The sequence below is a fragment of the Ascidia mentula genome, chromosome 4 (assembly GCF_947561715.1).
Source record: "Ascidia mentula chromosome 4, kaAscMent1.1, whole genome shotgun sequence".
Lineage (NCBI taxonomy): Eukaryota > Metazoa > Chordata > Ascidiacea > Phlebobranchia > Ascidiidae > Ascidia > Ascidia mentula.
In genome coordinates this window covers 5,824,168-5,842,500 of record NC_138569.1, presented here as the reverse complement: position 1 = coordinate 5,842,500, position 18,333 = coordinate 5,824,168, and the positions used below count along the sequence as shown (strand labels likewise).

Sequence of the window (18,333 nt, the reverse complement as noted above, 5' to 3'; positions counted from 1 at the left end):
AAAAAACATAATTCACTGGATGGGAACTGAAGATGCCCATGGGGCGAATTATATATTCCTGATTTATAAGCCAGGCTGATCCTGTATAAAAAGCTACTGCTTTTTTTAGTATTATAAAATAAGTTGCAGTGATCGCTAGGCCTGCATCTGCAGTTTTGGGTAGATCCCAATATTTCAATTTTTGAAGTCACTGGATGGGCTTATGATAATAACACTTGCAAGTTAAAATGAAATACGATAACACAGCCAGAAATTTGTCCTGTTTAAACTGTAGTTATGAACAATACATGCAAAAAAACACCCCAGGGTACATTTTATTGGTTTATGACTAGATGCTTCTATTTACAGTTATTAATGAAATATTTGTTGCCAGCTGTGAAGAGTCAAACCTTCATGGCAATATAAAACAATAAAACAAATTTTATTGCATGCATGCCCCAGAAAAGCAAGACCAGTAATGTGTCTTTATCACAAGTTTTAAACAAAAGACATGCATGGGAGTGACAACACAAACAGTGTTTTTACACAAAGATATATTTAACACTGTTTTTTGACAGGTAATGTGGGTAACCTGGTGCTTAAGCGTTTAAAACCATGTTAATAGTTGCACAAATGTGTTGTTGGAAATGATAAAAGATATTTAAAAACACTGGACTACAAAAATGTTCTTGTTAATCAGAAAAATACATCATACAACAAAACTCATTGAAGAAATGTTTACTGTGTCCAATGCAGAGTGCTATGTACAAATTAGTTTACTATTTTCTTAGCTAACCTAATAAAGATTTGAAGTTTAATATTACTTAGGCCTACATATACAAACCATATTACACATTTATATTTTTTATTTTTTATTAACAAACATCCATTTGGATATGTCATTCACAATTAGGAAAATTAAAGGTTGTTATTAAACAAGTACACGCAAATACAATGAATCCAGTCAAACCACCACCGTTTTTAAAATTTTCTTGCAATCGCACATAGCAACCCAGAGAAAAACCTTGTCTGTTTATATTTTCCGCTTCAACTTTGACCCCTAAGATATAGAGACACAGTTGGTTTTTTCAACAGCGCCCTCTAGTCAAATTCAACACAGCTGATCAAGCCATTTTTCGTCATTATTTGATGTCGATAATTTCCAATTTTGCAAAGCAATGTTATCCAAACATAATTTTCAATAAATATTTTATTGTTAGTAAATTCTATATCTAAACACAGACTTCTTGCACGCATTGACAGCAGGTGTATGGAATGGAAATTTATTTGAAATCACTGGCAAGATAAAGCAGATAAACTCTTGAATAAAACGAACACGGACACAAGTGGTCAAATGACTATAACAAGTGAAAAGGGAAATCCACACTTAAAAATGGAACGAGGCGTTACAAGATATTGGCAGAGAACGCTGCCTACAGGTGGTGTGTGAAATTATGACAATAAAAAAACAATGGTCATTTTAATTCATTAAATACCCATTCGAAAAAAGTATTGTCTGATGAGTTTAAAACAATACAAAACCGACGAACAAACGTTATTGACACCACGCGTATGTAGGTGAACTTTCGTAGAAATAAAAGCGACGTTGCAAAAAAAAAACAGCATAAATACAACCGCACGTGCAGTAAAAAAACAAATGTGTAACAATATTGCACTTGACGAGCATTTTAGTACCGCTGAATGATCCGACGGGCCGATCGTGCCGCTGGACGTCAGAAACTCCAAATACCGGAACAGGCTACGCTAAAATTCAACGCCGGGGCTCCAGTTTATTGGACATCTCGTTGAGTACTCTCTGGTCAGTAATTACTTGCAATTGGCGCACGTAACTTCGCGACTCTTCGGCAGTCTTTGTAGTTTCAAGCATGTGGTCTTGTTCTGAAAAGAAAGCAAGTGATTGCGTTTTAAAGTCAGCAACGGAAAGTTTTATTTAGAGTTTCAGTTTATTTGCAAAAGAGAGGCAAAAAGTAAAGCGTTTTTCTTAACTATAGGTTACAGAATAAACAACAGAATTAGCAGTTGGTAATTATTCGCTCTTCCATGCCATAAATGGCCTTCTTGAATGTAGACTTACCAACGCGACTTGCACAACCTTGCACCACCGTTCGAATACTGTTGCTGATCATGTGCTGTAAAAAATAAATAATTTGAATGCCACTCGCAAACACTATTAAACATCGAGACCGAGCAGTTGGAGGTTTCATTCAACTCACCATCTTTTCGAAATTGACCAGACCGTTTTTGATGCTGTCGTTACCCTCATGTTGGAACGTCATGTCCTTTAACAGCAAAGGTAAGTAGAGTATGACTGGCGACTGAAGGGTTGAAACGTACAGTCTGTACGACCGGTGGTTTCTCGACGGATCCTGCAACGAAAAAAACAAACGTTCAGTACCCAGCTACAGTGACCAGAAAAGACACAGAAAGGACACTTACGAGAATAGACTCGTATTCTTGCACCAGCTTTCTGTATTTCGCAGGCAACTTTTCCCACGTGTTGTACAAACGACTCACTGCCTGGTTTCCGATACCGATCATCATGGACATGAAACCGTTCATGTTTTGGTACATTTTGAGGCTGTTGGGAAGAAAAGTAAACAACATAAACACATGATCTGTCAAATTTATGTACAGTAGAAGATCAAGTTATGCAAGATACATGGACATGTATTGCGCCTGAAGTCCAAAATATCATTAGTTTTAAAACACCACACGACGAAATTTATCTTAGAGTGCAAGGATAGAAGAAATTTTACGCGAATAAATCCTATTTCAACTCCTATTGTATAACCATCTTTAGCCCCAGAGCACATCCTGGAACAGAACTTACTGTTGGGCAATCTTAATGAATTTTCTGAGCAGCTGCACGCGCTTGTTGAGGTTCTGGCAACTACAGATTTCTGTGGGGGCCCAATAGGCGAGTTGATTAAATCTCCGCGAGAAGATGTCCAGGTTCGACGTGACGCCATTAAACTTGTGAGCACCGAACACTTTGTACACGAACTCCATCTGAAACACAAAGTCCATCGTTATATGTTGTTAACCCAAATCGCTCTTGTTTCAACTGGTGTCGATTAGAAACCGGGAAAAGCCTATGTATTTTCTTGTATGTAATCGCAGCAAAACGCAGCGAATCAGATATTTTGTCGTCTTTTTGGAATGAAATAAATGGTGTACAGGCGGATTCTCACCACATGGACATTGTTGAGAAGTTTCCAGTCGTATTGTGTCACGTGATAAGCGATTTCGAGCGAACTTACAACCTCGAGGTGACTCGACGCGGTTGGCGGAGAAAACCACTTGACTCCATTCTGCAAACAAACCAAAACGTCATTAGATTTTTAGGCGAAACGACAACATTTATAAACAAAGAACTCCGTTACCCACATAATGTTTTCCTGCAAGTTGAACGATATATTTTTTGTACAATAGACTGTTTATATTCAGTTTCTAAGTATATGCACACACATTCCTGTTTTAAAGTCAGTGCCCACTTACCAACATGGCTCTTTCCTCTTCGGTGCAAATATACAAACGACTGTTGACTTTTAGCGAGGTGGCAACGGACGTTGACTTCCTGGGCACTTCCAGCACATCTGCACAAAATAGTCCGGGGTTATATAAGCAAGCTTTACATCGCCCAAATTCGACAAAGCGAATAGGAAAAACAAGTACCTCCATCCTCTTGCGCCTCCAGCAGGAACAAACCTTCAGTTGAACGACTTTGCTTTTCCGCTACCGCACTGACAATGTCGCGGACCTATAAGAATAAAAAAATTCTATAGTGAAAAAAGATCAGTTGGTTTCAAAGTCATTACGATGTCCCGACCTCCGACAAGCCTAAGCTTTTGCGTATTTTTTCAAATTGTTAGTGAAAAGATATTTGTCTTTTAAGAAAGCCGACTGAATTGGTCTTGAAAATTCAAGTCCCCGTGAGGTGGTTATGGGAAAACAATTTAAAGTTTTCTGTTCGAAATGTCGAATACTATAAAGCAAAAGCTTGTTCCATCTCAAGCTGATGTGGACGACAAAAAACATGTAAACTCACGCTTGCTGAGATGGATATCATGACCGTGGTGTAAGTCTTCTTCATGTTGTACACTTTCAACAGCACCTGGTCGGTGGCCCTCACAGGCCGAACCTTGTCGTCTTGTGCACCAGTCGGCTGGAAACGTTGAACAGACTCGCCCACAGTTATGAGCGACTGTCTCACGTTGCCGTTGTTGCAAATGTCCCTGTGTGGGAAAACACGTTGCTGATTAGAATTGCGTGTTGAGGGTTGAAAAAGTTTTTAGGAAATTTCTAAAACCTGATGTAAAATTTGTCCAACAGTAAGTTCTGAGATATTTTCGTGAATACGAAGTTTAAACATATTTTACAAACAAACAAAAAACAACATTTCGTTTTGGCGTCTGGACGTTTATCGACACAGAACATTAAAAGCACCGCAACTTACGTTTCGTTGGAGGTGTAAACGCTGTTTAGGTCGTCCTTTAGCAAACTGTAGGATGGATTGCCAAGTATGTCCAAGTGAACGTCTTCTTTCAGGTCCTGAAAATGAGAGTGTGAATATGTAATTTGAGTCATATGGCAATTTCCATTTGTAACATTATCTTTATCTTGGCAAAAAAATGTGTAGTTCGGAACATTGTACTATGCAGCCATCCGTTTTGCTTCACGGCAATATTTTTTGTGTGAGAATATTAAGCACAAAAAGTAGCAGCTTTAAATTACCTTTAAGAAAGATTCGATGGCAGGATCCGAACAGAACAGATAGGACGATATGTGGCTCCACCTTACGGTAAAGTACACAACCTTCCGCTTGAGGGAGCGCGAGCACTCGACAGAGTCCGCGTTTTCGGATCGATAATGCTTGAGGAGGAGATTGCAAAGGTGGTCGGTTGTCATAAAGACGGAATATAAGATGATGAAGTCCTCCATGGTCTCCTCTCGCCTCCCGATGTTCCACGGCTGCAGGTACTCCAGAAGATGCTCTAGGATCTTTTCCGCTGTGCCTAACAAGGAAGAAGACATATAAGATTGGGTACATGCATGGAAGGTTAATCTGGAGTGCTTTTGTCAAAAACAAGATCATTTTGTGAGTGGATGTGGAATTACTTCTGTGACGACAAGCATATCGTCTTAAATAACACAAAAACTAGCTAAAACACACCCAACGTAAACAGTCGTGCCGAGTGGTTTAACTTTAGCGAACAACATACCTGCTGAAATTGAATATTTGTGGCACTGCCGAGTCGGCGTTGCAGCAACGGGGAACTGGGGGACACTCCCGTTCCCGATACTGCCTCGAGGTTGGGAAGCGCTTGAACGAGCGTGGATTTTTTGCAGGATCAACACGTCCTTATCGTGCTCCTTCAGGCGGACAGTGTTGGCTTCAACGTCCTGTAAATGTTAAAGAGCACATTATGCGAAATGTTTTGGCACAAAGACTAAGTACACATGGTACAAAATTAACGTCGATTTTTTTTTGTGGAGAATCATCCGAATTACCTTCAGGATTCGCACAAAGTCAAACTTGTCGACCCGAAGAAACTGACAGTTTTTTTCGGAGAGGACGATGCTGGCCGCCCTCGGGGCGTCGTTGATGATCGCCAAATTCCCAAAGTCGTCACCTTCGTGTAGTGTACACACAACACCCTGTAATGGAAATAGTGGTTTAATACACAAATTTGGATGAACTACAGGAAGTGAGATTAAACAATGATAATCGAATGGAATGCAACATAATTTGATATGAGCACTTTGTATTATTCGGTAAAATTAGGTTAAAAAAAAGCCGGGTATATGGTGTAATAACCATTGGTTTCGCCGCATAAATAAAATGGCAAATCCAAAACTGTTTATTTCCTGCAGAGCTTAAAAAACGTGGTACTTCCTCGAACCACAAACCGTCGGCAACTACAAAGGCGATGTCTTTTGTAAGGGCGCGGCAAAAGATTCTAAAAGACGTGATAACGACAGGATGCGAGGCAGTGCAGAGTAGCGGGGTCGTTGCCATGCGGGCGCAACAAACTCCTTTTCGCGTGTAATTAAATCCCACAGACCCCCCAGTTAAGTTAGGAGTGCAAATTTAATTTGTATAATTTGGTGCTATCTGTCTCTACTTTGTTTAGTTGTTTCTTGTTAAATAAAATCGAACGAACTTCGAGAAAATTGCAGCAACTGTGATCAACTTCCCCCAGTAAAAGTTGTCCAAATATACTTCATTATTTTATATATTCTCCAAATGTTGTGGCATTGATTGTATGAGATATATTGGAACAACTAGTATGTTTGCCTGGCTGTACACGTGCGAACAAAACCGTACATAAATGCATAAAGTTATGCCACTAAAAACGCATATACCTTGACTTGCTGCAATCGTTTCGGATGGCGTTCATTTAGCGCGCCAACAATCCTCCTTCTACTATCCCTGGGCAGAGATTTACTTCTGCGCAATGTGCTCGGACTGGTCGGCAATGATGCTTTTTCATAATCCAAAAACACTCTTTGCTTCGTGGCTCTCAAGTTACGTGAAATGACACTGGACACTACCATCATTAACACCGTGTCTGAACATGCACTAAACTGAATGAGAGTTTAGAATCTACAGGCGTTGTTATAAGGAAAGAGAGGTGAAGAAAAAAGAGTCGGACCTTTGATGGCAGGCTGACTTTGCTCGCCGCGATAACGCGAGGTTGATGTTGCGTGTTCGCACCTGTTGTGTAGCAGACTCTGGCGCGCTTATGATAACGCTCTTGCATTTGAAGTCAACTTTAGAACCACGGTTTTTGTAAATTGAAAGTGGGATTGATGTATGGTTCGATTTTCATTTTCACGAATATAATACTAAAAGCTTCAGGTTGGCTTTTCCCAACTTGTTCAAATCAGAATACTTGGCCCGAGCTATATGATTAACATGTTTGTTGTTTAATTATGTCGTGGACCAAAATAGAAGGATTTAATTTAATAAGCAATACTAAAACTGTAATATTAAGTATGCTTCAACGGTTCGTTTGTTGATAATTTAAAACTTGCGTAACGATTTGTTAAACATTGAATGCGTAATGTGTATGATGCGTCACTTTAATGATGATATTATGATGCGCTACTTAATTGAAATCAAACACAACTAGTATATCTTTGCCACACGCCCAATATACGATAACGTCAAACGTTCGCGCACGCCTCACATATCCACCGCCCGCACCAGCTCTCCAATGCGCCAAAAAGCTTATCATCTAATTGTAACAGCTTGGACTTGATCAGGTTTAGATCGCCGGCACGCTCACTGCCTCGCTCCGACTACAAAGACAGCTCTTATCTTCAGCCGCTAGGCTCAAGTGTCAAAACAAGATGAACGCAAATGCAAGAATCGGTAAACGATTTTTTGAAGTTCTCAGATGCAGAGTGAACACCGCCTACCTTTCCATGAATTGCGACATCGACGGAGCCGCGAAGGATTATGAACCACGACCTGCCTTCATCGCCTTGATTGAACACTGCACAAATGCACCTTGGTTAGACACTCTACAGCTACTGTATATTACTGTATCTATTTTTGCATACAAACTATGGTATGCTTTTAGCGAGAAAATAAATTCTGTATATACATATATAAAGTAAAGCGTTTAACAGCACGTTGCTTAATTGTTGCTACATACAAAAACACAACTATGTTTGCAATCAAATTCCAGATAGTTGTGGTATCATGAATATACAGGGCTGAGGGCGAGTTTCAACTTTCAAACACCGCACGATATTCCATATGGCGGTTGACACGGTCTCGCACGTTTTGTAAATATCATTTGTTTACAAACTTACGCGTCATTCCCGACTCCTGGTGGTGTTCAAACTGCAGGACGGCTGCCAATTCCCTCTTAATCTGCAACCAATGCACGCGCTTACTTTAAGTGAAACGACGATTTAAGGAACACAGAAACTACTAAAAATACACTCAATTCTCAGATAAAGGGAATTGAATTGAGGATAGTTGAGTAATATTAACCGCAATGTATGATTTCGTGAAGTTATAATGCGGCCATTTTATTCTTAAACATTAAAGCATTTTCTTGTAAAAAGTGGTTCTCTTGTAAACTGGTTTACTTGTACGTTTCAATGGCATTTAAACAATATTACTGTAAACTGTACGAAATAAATATATATGAAAGAAACCATGGTAGTAACTGTTTCAACATTTGGTTAGGTAGATTCAAAAGAGTGAAACGTCGAAACATTTTCGATTATGGTTTCTTTCATTTAATTTTTTGCATGAACTTTTCCAGCATTGTATGGGCTATTTTGTACATATTAATTTTGTTTTGTTCAAATATTACAGTCAAAAACTTACAGAGTCGGATAAATGGGCCAAGGCTTTGATATGTAGGATCTCCTCGTAGATCATCATCAGTTCGTCTTCAGTGCGGTCCTCGGGTCTGGTATGCAAAATACAGGGGATAGATTAGTTTTCTTTACTCACAGTGGGTTGCGATGGAGGTGCAAAGAATTAAGTAGCGAGATATAAGTGGACAAGCAAGATTTTGTGCTCTGTTGGCGGTGATAATGGTGCGGTTGTTAGTGGTAAGTTGTGGATAGCATTTCAATAAAATACTGTATAACGTATGCAACTGTTGTAGATATAGAAATCAAGTCAACTACCAGCTCTCGATACAGTTTCACGCTGTTCAGACGAACTTCCAGTTTGCTTAAAAATGCCCGTAACACATTATTTGCGTAAACATGGCTTCTTTCGTATACGCTGTCGTTTAGCTGTATATAGCTACAGTATATATATATAGAGAGAATGACAAATACTCATGCATAGAACACCTTTTAAATTCAGTCAATCCACCACGACATCGCGAAACTACTCTATTCATCTAAACCTTACTTACAATTTGCGCAGAGTGAGACGGAATAGGGCATCCGGAGCGTTCTGCTGGAGATAAGTGATGGCATCATCGCTGAGTTCTGAGTCGCTCATCATCATCTGTGACATCTCGCTCGAGATCATGGGAGCAGCCGAAGCTATGGAGGAGGACCGTGACACTCCTCCGGAGAAGTCATCACCCATCTCTCCGTTGCTCTGCAAGAGGATCGTTCGACTTCGTTGTTCGGCCAACTGACGTTTTATTAGAACAAAAACAACGAAAAAAGGTCTAAATTTCTTTGAGGTCTAAAATTAGAGTTTGTTTAGGGCGTTTGTGGCGAGTATGTTAAAAAGGTATTTTTCTTTTTGCTTTGGAAGAATAAATGAGACCCCCTCTGAGTTTGACACTTACTGTATAACCAGGTTATTCAAACTATACAAATGCTAACACAACAGATGCCTACTTTTTATATTAACGCTAAATCAAAGGCGAAAACAACTCACATGTCCGAAACCCGAATCGACGCTGCTCCGCGTGCTGCTCACGTCATCGTTTATGAGATCATCTCGCCCATCCACGTAAGAAGTGACGTCCTTGTGAAACTGATACAAATATGTTCGATCCTCGAAATATTGCTCGCGGCGCACTGTCCAATAAAAATACGAATATTCAAATCCAAGGTCAATTCGAAAGAACAAGCAATTTCTATGTTTAAGGGGGGTATAGTTGCTGAAAATTCAGACAATGTTAAGTTTTACGCGAAGCAGGGACACTGAAACGTGGAATTAAGATTTCCGCAACTGATAATCTCCCCGTGGGCGTGAAGGGTTTTAATGACGATGCGATTCCTTGTCGTCAATGAGTCAAGTTTTGGTTGAGGTATTTTTATCTTTAGGAGAATGCGAGGCATACGTGGTTGGTTTTTTTATAACTCGTACGATAATTGCATGGAAATTTGAAAAACCATTGTGAGACGCGTCATCCCACATGTGTATCCGCCTTATATTTAACAATGCCCTTTAATACCAGTTTCCCTTCATGGGGTTTTTCTTCAACCTTTTTTGAAAAGTAATCCCGTTTTCTAGAATATACTAGGTTGAGTCTTGTGTGCGATAACAAGAATACGAAAAAAGTATGGTGTCCAACCTAAATAAAATAATGATTTATTGCTAATTCTGACAGGTATGTTACTCATCTATGAGCTTTTCTGACAAAAAAAATCTCATTGCACTGCACATTCTCCTAAAAAACTCGTAAGTTCCTGTAGGCAGCCACTGAACTCAGAACGTTTACACGAAATACCTGGAAACTTCCAATTATATCGGTATCGCACGTGCGACGTACTTTTTTCTTTATTGCTGCACCGGACGCGGGCTGCAGCGATCAAACGTTTAGTGCAACTTCTAAGGCCAGGCGGGCACTCACCGTGAGAGATAAGGCCTTCCTCTTGCAGCACCTGCCACATCCCGCTCACTTTCCAACGCGAGCGGGAGGACGTTATTGCAATATCAGGATCCTCGACCATGAGCTGCTTGGGTTGCGTGCGCGTCTGGAGCCAGGTGACCAGTTCGTGACCGAATGCGCAGTGTTCGTACACGTCAGCGTCTGTGACACAAATGCATGTCAAAATCCGCGGCATATGCCGGGGTCGCGGAGAGTTCGCTGAGCTGAAATTCCTCGACATTTTCGAATTCAGCGGGGATTACACGGCGTTGTGATAATCCTAAGCGACATTCTTATGCGGTTTGTGGGCATTGTTTGTCGGGTACCGCAATAGTATGTAGTGAGAAATAAAAGGATTACACATTTCAGGCAACAAAACCAGCAAAATCGGGTTTTTATCATTGGACTCAGAATCTAAAAACGGGCACCGAAACAAGGTAATTTCCATTACAAACGGATTGACTCAGACTTTTGCGTAAACGCATAAATTATTCAAACTGTCATCATGCCCTCATGCATTGAGCGCCAACCAAGTTTTACGAGCATCTGTTGCGGTAGCAACTGGGCATGATTCGCCCTCCACTGGTGTGACGCATGCTGTTAGTGCGCATACTTCTGTATGTTACTTGTCAAATGCCAAATTAAACACGTTTATCACACCAACCTGTGCACAATGAATCAGCAATTCCTTCTTCCGCGGCTTTGTGTTGCCGCAAGAGGCCTGGTTTAGACTGAACGATGTGTCGGTACAGAAGTCGAGCGGTTGCAAGTAATCGCGGGCTCGGTTCCTACACCGGAAGAAAAGTCAAGTTCACAACCTATATTCAACCTATAACCTATTTCGATCGACCCCACACCGAAACAAAGTATTTTTACAAAGCTATCAACTTCTTCGATTGACAAAGTTATACATTTCAACAAGTTGGTTGTACTCATTAGTAAGTACAGGCTTAAAACATTATCTTTAAACATGCACAATGTGTTTATCGTGGCATACAATCAATAATAAAACGCTTAACGTCACCCTTGACATTTAAACAATACTCACTGAGTAGAGGGGTTGGACCTTTTGTCTTGGCCTCGTCCGTAGCGGAGCCTGCAGCAAAAACATTTCCGTTAATGTCACAAAAAAGTGTTACGCGCGTTTATGTATTTTGTCGAAACGGCCTCCACACAATCCGAAGCGAGCGACCACTGTATCAATAAAACGCCGTACACTTGGCTTTGAATCCTCACCAAAGTCTTGGATCCGCGCCGAGGCAGCGTATGCCATTCAGGTTTTGTGGAGGCGGCCCTGTGTTTACGAGAAAGCACTGGGCTCGACCACTTTCGTATTCTTTCCAGCGACATGCTCTCAGTGTGGCGAACCGCTTTGTGCGAGTTTGTTGCTTTTACCCAAGTGCGCCTGTTAACTTAAGCTATTTTCCAGTATCTGATACCCACTATACTCGATTACAGATTGTTGAGCAATTCGCAGGAGCTGATCAACTGACGTAAATGACAGAAACTCACAAAAATCACGCGCCAATCGTTTCTGAGCGCTTAAGCATTTTTTTGCGTGCAGTATATCCGGTCGTGATGCTGGCTCCCTACGTCAGGAAGCAATTTGTAACTGTCACAAAAGTTGACGAACAGTCTGTTTTGTCGTCTTGGCCCTTGGATCCGGCCCTATGCGCTTGCCTAACGAACTAAAACGCGCCGTTGCTCGGTCAAGTTGTCCAAATGTGCTGCAAGTTGAAACACTTGCAACTACTTTCGCAAGTGAAGTATGTCGTTTGGCTCACATCCCAACAGCACCTGGCAGTTACGATTATTATTGTTAAATTGCCCTTCCAAACCGCAAGTGTGTGCCATTAAATCACAAAGTACCCTACAGTTGTGCATGTCACTGCCGTAAGGGGCGCTCAGAGTTTCTAAACTTAATTCTTAACAACATTAATTGCGTGTGAGCCCATTCTGGTAAGAAACATACAATGTGCTTTTTCTGAGTCATTTTATATAAAATATGTGGATTGTTTTGTGCTGGATGAGCAAATAAAACACGTCAATTAACTTTGCCGTAATACAGGATCAGGTCCCGGCAGTTAGAAAAGGCATTCACAATAATTACTTCCAGTCTACATTTTTGCCAAGCTTAAGTGCGAAACAGCCGTGGGTTATCGGTATCCGAGGAATTCATCGCCATTTCAAGGAACTAAGGCCATAACATGGAATAATAACAAACGCGTTTTTTCGGTAACGCAAATTACTGGAACCTGACTGGCTAGCAAATATTTTGCCTCCATGACGCAACAACGTGTCAGAGTGACGTACCCATCTCAAGATCTTGACAGCTTTGTCGTCATTGTACCCGGGAAGAGCTTCTCGATTTGTGGCCCTCAGTTTGTCGTTTATTAACCGAAGCAACTTGGGCCACATAGCATCACCTTCGGAAGGTTTCGAAACCGTATTTTGCTTTAAGCGCAACAAACGTCGGCACATTAAAAATTTTGCATTACATGCTGAAAAATGACACAACAGCTTTTTTAGACATTTCCTAAGAAAAACTGTGCATTTTTGCTTTGTTCTGTATTTCTGTTCTGCCATGAATACTCATACTTGTTAACAAATTAGATGTACACTGTAGTGCTTAATATAGACATTAAATCAGAATTGTCCGTAAAAGGTTGTCGACGGCGTAAGAGTTATATGGCAATGGCGTGCTTTTTTTGCGCAGTCGCCTTATAGAAAACATGCCACACCCGAAGCAAATGGCCATTTATTTTTTGGTCTTGTTTATAAGGCTTTATGCTGCAAAGCGATCTAAACACTTCATCTAATCGAAACACTTTTGTTTCGCAACAAATCCTTTACTTTATTTCAAACCTGCAGCACAGTATAAGTGTGTAAGAAATATTCAATATTGTTGGCAAATACTATGAGATAAACGCTTCTCAAGGAACACGAATGACGTTATTCGGTCACCGGGGTGTAAAATTGTTGACCTTTAATTTTATGATGTCATTGCTCTCACCAACCTATTAACGCTCATCACGTTCTGACGTCAAGAAAATTATCAAACTCTGATAGCATTGTACTCGTGAAATAGGTTTGTGACTGGTTTCAAGGCTGCTCACGACTATTCATCAAACTGGAGTTTCAGACGCACCTTGTGTACTACACGCCTGCCGAGAAACATACTGCCTGTACAATGGCTGTCTAACCTATTACAATTTAGACCGCAAATTACATCCCTTCGTGGCCCGAACTCCTGTAATTTGGCTGCTCACGCTCGCAGAAATCGTCTTGTAGCAAATACAGTAATCAGATGCGAAATCGCTACGTATAAGAATGCGCGCCTTAATCTGGTTTGACGACTCTTACAACTGATTTCTGACATCGTTAACATTCCTGCTCCTCTGTCCAGCGATGGACTTTATGACTTGAAAATGATGCTAAAAGTGCAGTTCCTGGCTCTTTTAAACCCTGCTACAGCTCTTCAAATCCTGTCGTTCAAGCAAATTTGGACGGGTGAGCGACCCGCTTCAGCAAACAGATGGCGACATGTTTTATTATGATCCTACAATCTTGTGCCACTGAAGCCGATTCCTTGCTGTTTGTCATTCGGATAAGTCTGCTCTAACTAGAAGAAGGGCGTTTGTTCATTCCGTTATTCGATCCTGTACACAAATATTTACCTCGGCGAAGACAATATTTGCCGGGCGAAGATTACGCGCTGAAGTCTTTGCTGCTGCTGAAGAACTAAAGATGGAAACACAAAACCGCTGCCTGTTCGCGTTAAGGCTCAGAACATACGCCTGACATTGGTAAAATTACCCAAGACTAACATCTCAGTTCTCTGTATTCCAAAGATAAACGACAAAGGAAACTTCAGAACCCGGGGATATCAGCTCTGTTGGGCAAGCCCTGATCGGCGTTTCCTTTGCTTCGCTTGCCGAATTTAGGTGAAGAAAAGGTCGCTACACGTGCCCTTGTCATGCAAGGCAAGGATTTTAAGTGAACGCTTACACCTGGTATCGTGTCTCGCATTTCGCGTCAAAAGAAAACCGATATTTCCGTTGGCGTTACGCCCCGGCGATTTTACAACAGACCGACCCACGTCTCGTGCGCTTGACGTCATAATGTGTTGCTAGCGGCTTCCTGACAACGCAATGCGTCAGCTGACCGGAATAGAGATCACGGGCGGCATTGTTACGGGGTGGCGCAAAGTTAGTTACAACATGACGTAATTAAAATGACGAAAATAATCCGCTCTTTTTCATACACGTATCTTAACGGAACAATACGACAACAAACCCAGGACGTCTGGTAATGGCTATTGAAATATTGGTTGAGGCTTATCGCAAACTAAGTTACCTGTTGTACTCCTAGTTCTTGTTTGAGCGAGTAGTCGTTCGCTCCTTCCTCTTCTCCGATCGCAAAATTCTTCAAGGCTGTCACAAAATAAACAACAGGAAATGTTAAATTGTTAAAGCAATATCGGTGCGGTTTAAGTAAGCAAAAATTTACTTGCACCTGTAGTTTAAAAATATACCAGGTGCAAGCAATACGATTTCCCCTAAAATTTAGTAAACCCAAAAAACATCTAATTCGTGGTAGTTTGTGTATTACACGACTGTAGCATTTAAAACTGCAAGCAGTTAAATCTGACTACATTTCCTAATAATTTAAGAGATGTAGAGATCGTGTCCCCCGTATCCACCTGAAGCTTTGGTGTTTCGCGAAAGTGAGTTACTAAGACCGCGCAAACTTGGCCTCGTGCGTTTTATCCGACTGCCGCCCTCTTCTGTTCCACTTGCGTCGGAAACTTTGCCCGAGCCCTCAGCGCTAAGATTTCTGCTCAGTTTTTTGGGGCTCGAATCCTGTCCTTGCTGTTGCGACAGGTACAGCCCGGTAATGGTGGCGTATTTGTTAACGTGGGTCGGCCTTCTGGACGTGGACTTGTTTCCATTGATGAACCCGATTTCTATGCCTTCGGTGCTGTCGATCGCGTCCTGTTTGATCACCATCCCCTTGGAGATCTGGCAAAGCTTGAAATAGCGTTGCGAGGGGGTCAGATCTGCTTCATTACTGACTGGACGTTCCAGGGTGCCGCCTTTGGAATCGTTATGATCGCTATCGCTGCCGTCCGGACTAAAGATCTTGCTCGCCGAATCGACTACGTCAAGTCCTTTTCGTTCTTTCACTTTTTTCGTAAACAGTCGACTGAGAGTGCCCGACTTTGACAGCGAAGATTTTTCCATCACCTTAAGATTGCTTTCCCACGAAGCGTTAACGTCGGTTACGTCATGCGCCGAATGATTCGAGAGGAACATCCCCCGTTCCAGTGTCCGCGCCTTGCTCCAGTTGTCCTTGGCATCGTTCTTTTTCTCGGAGCGTTTCAGGGAGTTGGAAGAAGAGGATGACCTCTCCCTCGTGTGGCTCTTCTTTGCGGGGGAAATTCCGAGAGGAGGTTTAATGCTCGGCAAACCACTCGCCTCCTCCTGGGCCGGGGAACCAATACTTTTGGTTTGTTTTTCGCTCAGTTCTGGAGTTGATGCGGTTAATTTCTTTCTGCTTCCAAATCTGAAACTTTTGCGCATGCTTCTGCTTTCCTTTACTTTTTTCACGTCTTTGTTTTTCTTCTCGTTCTTTTTCTCCCCTTTCTTTCCCTTCTTCTTCTTGTCATTGTTGTAGTCTTCGTAAAACGCTTTCGCCAAATCAGAAAACTCGACACTATCAGCAGCAACCACTGGTTTCAGAGTCATGGCTTTCTTCATCGCCTCAATTTCCTCCTTCACGTTTTCCCGCGGCCTGGAGTCGGGCGTCTCGGGCGATTTGTGCGAACGCATTTCAGCGAAATCAGCCAGCGACACGCCAGATGTTTTCTTATCTGGTGATTTTACTTTAGTCGCAACCGCCTGATGGTTATATCCACCTTGAATGACTTTGCTAAAGTTCTCGAACGCCTCGTCGTCATTTACCTGGGCGTCGATTTCGTCGTCTGAAGTGACTGGCGACTTTACACTACTGGTCTTCGTTGACCGGCCCTGCTGCCTTCCCGATGCTGAAGAGTGGCGAGATGCGTAGGGCGAAGTCTTGGCCAGCCACTCCAGGTACTTCTTATCCAGTGACTTCGAACGCACGTCGCTCGCGAGTAACTTCATCAACAGGGAACCATCCAACTGTTGCTTGCTTCCTTTTGTTCCGTCAGGCAGCATCTCGCCATCATCGCTACCCTGGGTATCGAAGGACTTCGTTCCAAGCTGATCTAGAGTTTGACTTCTCCTTCGCTCGAACTCGGGCGCCGAGGGCTTGCTCAGACAGCTAGTGGTACGCTGGAGTATTTTATTCGGACTAGGGGCGGGCTGTATGTTGTCGTCGCTATCCGAATCGTCGTCATAATACGGTGCATTTTTAGCCGAGGTGGTCTGTCTCACTTTGGAAATACGGGACACGACGCCGCCCTGTTTCCCAGCACGCGATGATGATCGCGCCAAACCGAAGGACGAATTCCGTTTTACCGGAGATAGTTTCGTATCCCCGTGCTGCAAATACTTCCTTGCAGCACGTCCAGCTTCTGTGGACCCGGGCTTCTTGTCAACCAAGGCTTTGGTCTGCCTTAGGTCTGTTGGACGAGCGTTCTCGTTAAAAGCGTTGAGAGATTTGCTACGGTAGTTTATTTTGGCCTGTGCCGCGGTGTTCTTATTTTGTTCCTCTTCATCTTCGCTAGAGTCAGAAAAACCAAAGCTGCGAGGTGGAATCTTCGCCGTTTGGGCCACGTTTGTGAGCGACATGGATTGAAAGAGCTTTGTAGGGGTTGCCGGACGAACTGTCAAATCGGGCGGCAACGCGGGTCGTGGCGAAAATTCGGCTGGTGTTGGTTTCTTGGGTGTCATCGGCATGTAGTCGTCCTCGTAATCGTCATAGTCACCATCGTCGTCTTTGTGGAAGCTTCCTTCCTTTATGATGTTCTTACCGCGACCCGAGGTCACCCCTGTTTTGTTGTTTAAGGTCGGAATCGGTTTTAACAAGGATTCGTGACGCTGTACTCCGGTCGGCGTCCGGGGTGAATTGGTTGGATGTCGCACCACCATACTTTGGCTTCCACCAGCAGTTCGCGAACGCATGGAGTTAACTGGACTACTGCGGTGAGTCAAATGAGGACTGTTGCTCGCACTATTGACCCCTGTCATATCTGCATAGTCGCCATCGTCACCGTCACTGCCAAACGGTGGTGATAACGGTGACAGCATAGAATCCATATGATCCCATTTGCCCTGAGCGGCCCTGGTATCAATCCTCATGATTTCTTTGCGTTGCTGCTGCGTCACGAACGTTGAGTTAGACCGTGGTGAAGATGACACAGTGTTGGAACGCCGAGGAGGCGTGCTCCCTTTGACAGTCATGTCCATGTACAAATCCTCGCCATCGTCGCCGCCCGTAGAAGGGACGTGGTTCAACGGCGGCGGTCGTATGTTGCTGTGGTTTCTACTGCCCGCTCTGTCCCGCGCGACCCTAGGACTGGAAGAATTGCTGTGGTTGCTGGATGCGACCGTAGTTGCCCTCCTTGTGAGGTGCCTTGATCCTGGACTGCCGGGAATTAGGTCGCGAGATTGCATGTTGGAAGCGGGATGATGATAGTTTTGCTTGTGGCTGCGATCTTCTATCATATCGAGACGAGTTTGGTATATCCAACAACTAGTATCACAGTATATTGCTGACACAAACCGGACAGTCAGTGCACAATGTGAATGTAACTTGGCAGGTTGTGTTTTTTTATCCCTACATACTTCATATTTATCGCTAATAAAAGAGGATCTGCTTATTAGCGTTTAAGAGGATAACAAAAAGGTTTCGCTTTTCGCAACGTAAAAATAGCCTGTTGAATTGACGGAAGCTATGGTTACGCGGAAAAAAGGCTAAAAGTTTTTTTTTCACACGCGCTGAACTGTGATCCTTGGTAGCTATACACTTAATGCTCACACTCGCACCCTATACCATCGCACACAAAAACAGTCGAGTACAATACTACGCACAC

The 18,333-nt window shown here is 42.6% G+C and overlaps 1 protein-coding gene across 2 annotated transcripts; it reads right to left on the bottom strand.

Annotated features, from left to right (window-relative positions):
• Positions 1 to 1,259: 1,259 nt before the first annotated feature.
• On the bottom strand, positions 1,260 to 18,094 carry LOC145899085 (uncharacterized). Of its 2 annotated transcripts, none has more exons than XM_082987796.1 (23): positions 15,016 to 18,094; positions 14,670 to 14,746; positions 11,362 to 11,409; positions 10,978 to 11,101; positions 10,296 to 10,475; positions 9,374 to 9,516; positions 8,895 to 9,121; positions 8,351 to 8,435; positions 7,825 to 7,885; positions 7,426 to 7,502; positions 5,512 to 5,658; positions 5,223 to 5,403; positions 4,735 to 5,015; positions 4,457 to 4,551; positions 4,049 to 4,235; positions 3,676 to 3,760; positions 3,499 to 3,596; positions 3,192 to 3,311; positions 2,831 to 3,009; positions 2,437 to 2,578; positions 2,214 to 2,366; positions 2,075 to 2,129; positions 1,260 to 1,878 (listed from the first exon to the last, which is right to left on the bottom strand). In XM_082987796.1, exons 1-23 carry the CDS (start codon positions 17,963 to 17,965, stop codon positions 1,751 to 1,753), a joined length of 5,823 nt encoding a protein of 1,940 aa, XP_082843922.1. In that variant the 5' UTR covers positions 17,966 to 18,094; the 3' UTR covers positions 1,260 to 1,750. The 2 variants fall into 2 exon arrangements, with proteins under 2 accessions (XP_082843922.1, XP_082843923.1); XM_082987797.1 differs by having other exon boundaries at positions 8,895 to 9,085.
• Positions 18,095 to 18,333: the final 239 nt, after the last annotated feature.

What these genes read in the sequence shown, in the direction of transcription:
- LOC145899085 (XM_082987796.1), bottom strand. Translation starts at nt 17,965, where the DNA reads ATGATAGAAGATCGCAGCCACAAGCAAAACTATCATCATCCCGCTTCC. An exon ending in GGAAGGCCTTATCTCTCACG is followed by an intron (nt 9,517 to 10,295) that starts GTGAGTGCCCGC and finishes TTTATTGGACAG; the next exon opens with TGCGCCGCGAGCAATATTTC. An exon ending in TGGTCAATTTCGAAAAGATG is followed by an intron (nt 2,130 to 2,213) that starts GTGAGTTGAATG and finishes TATTTTTTACAG; the next exon opens with CACATGATCAGCAACAGTAT.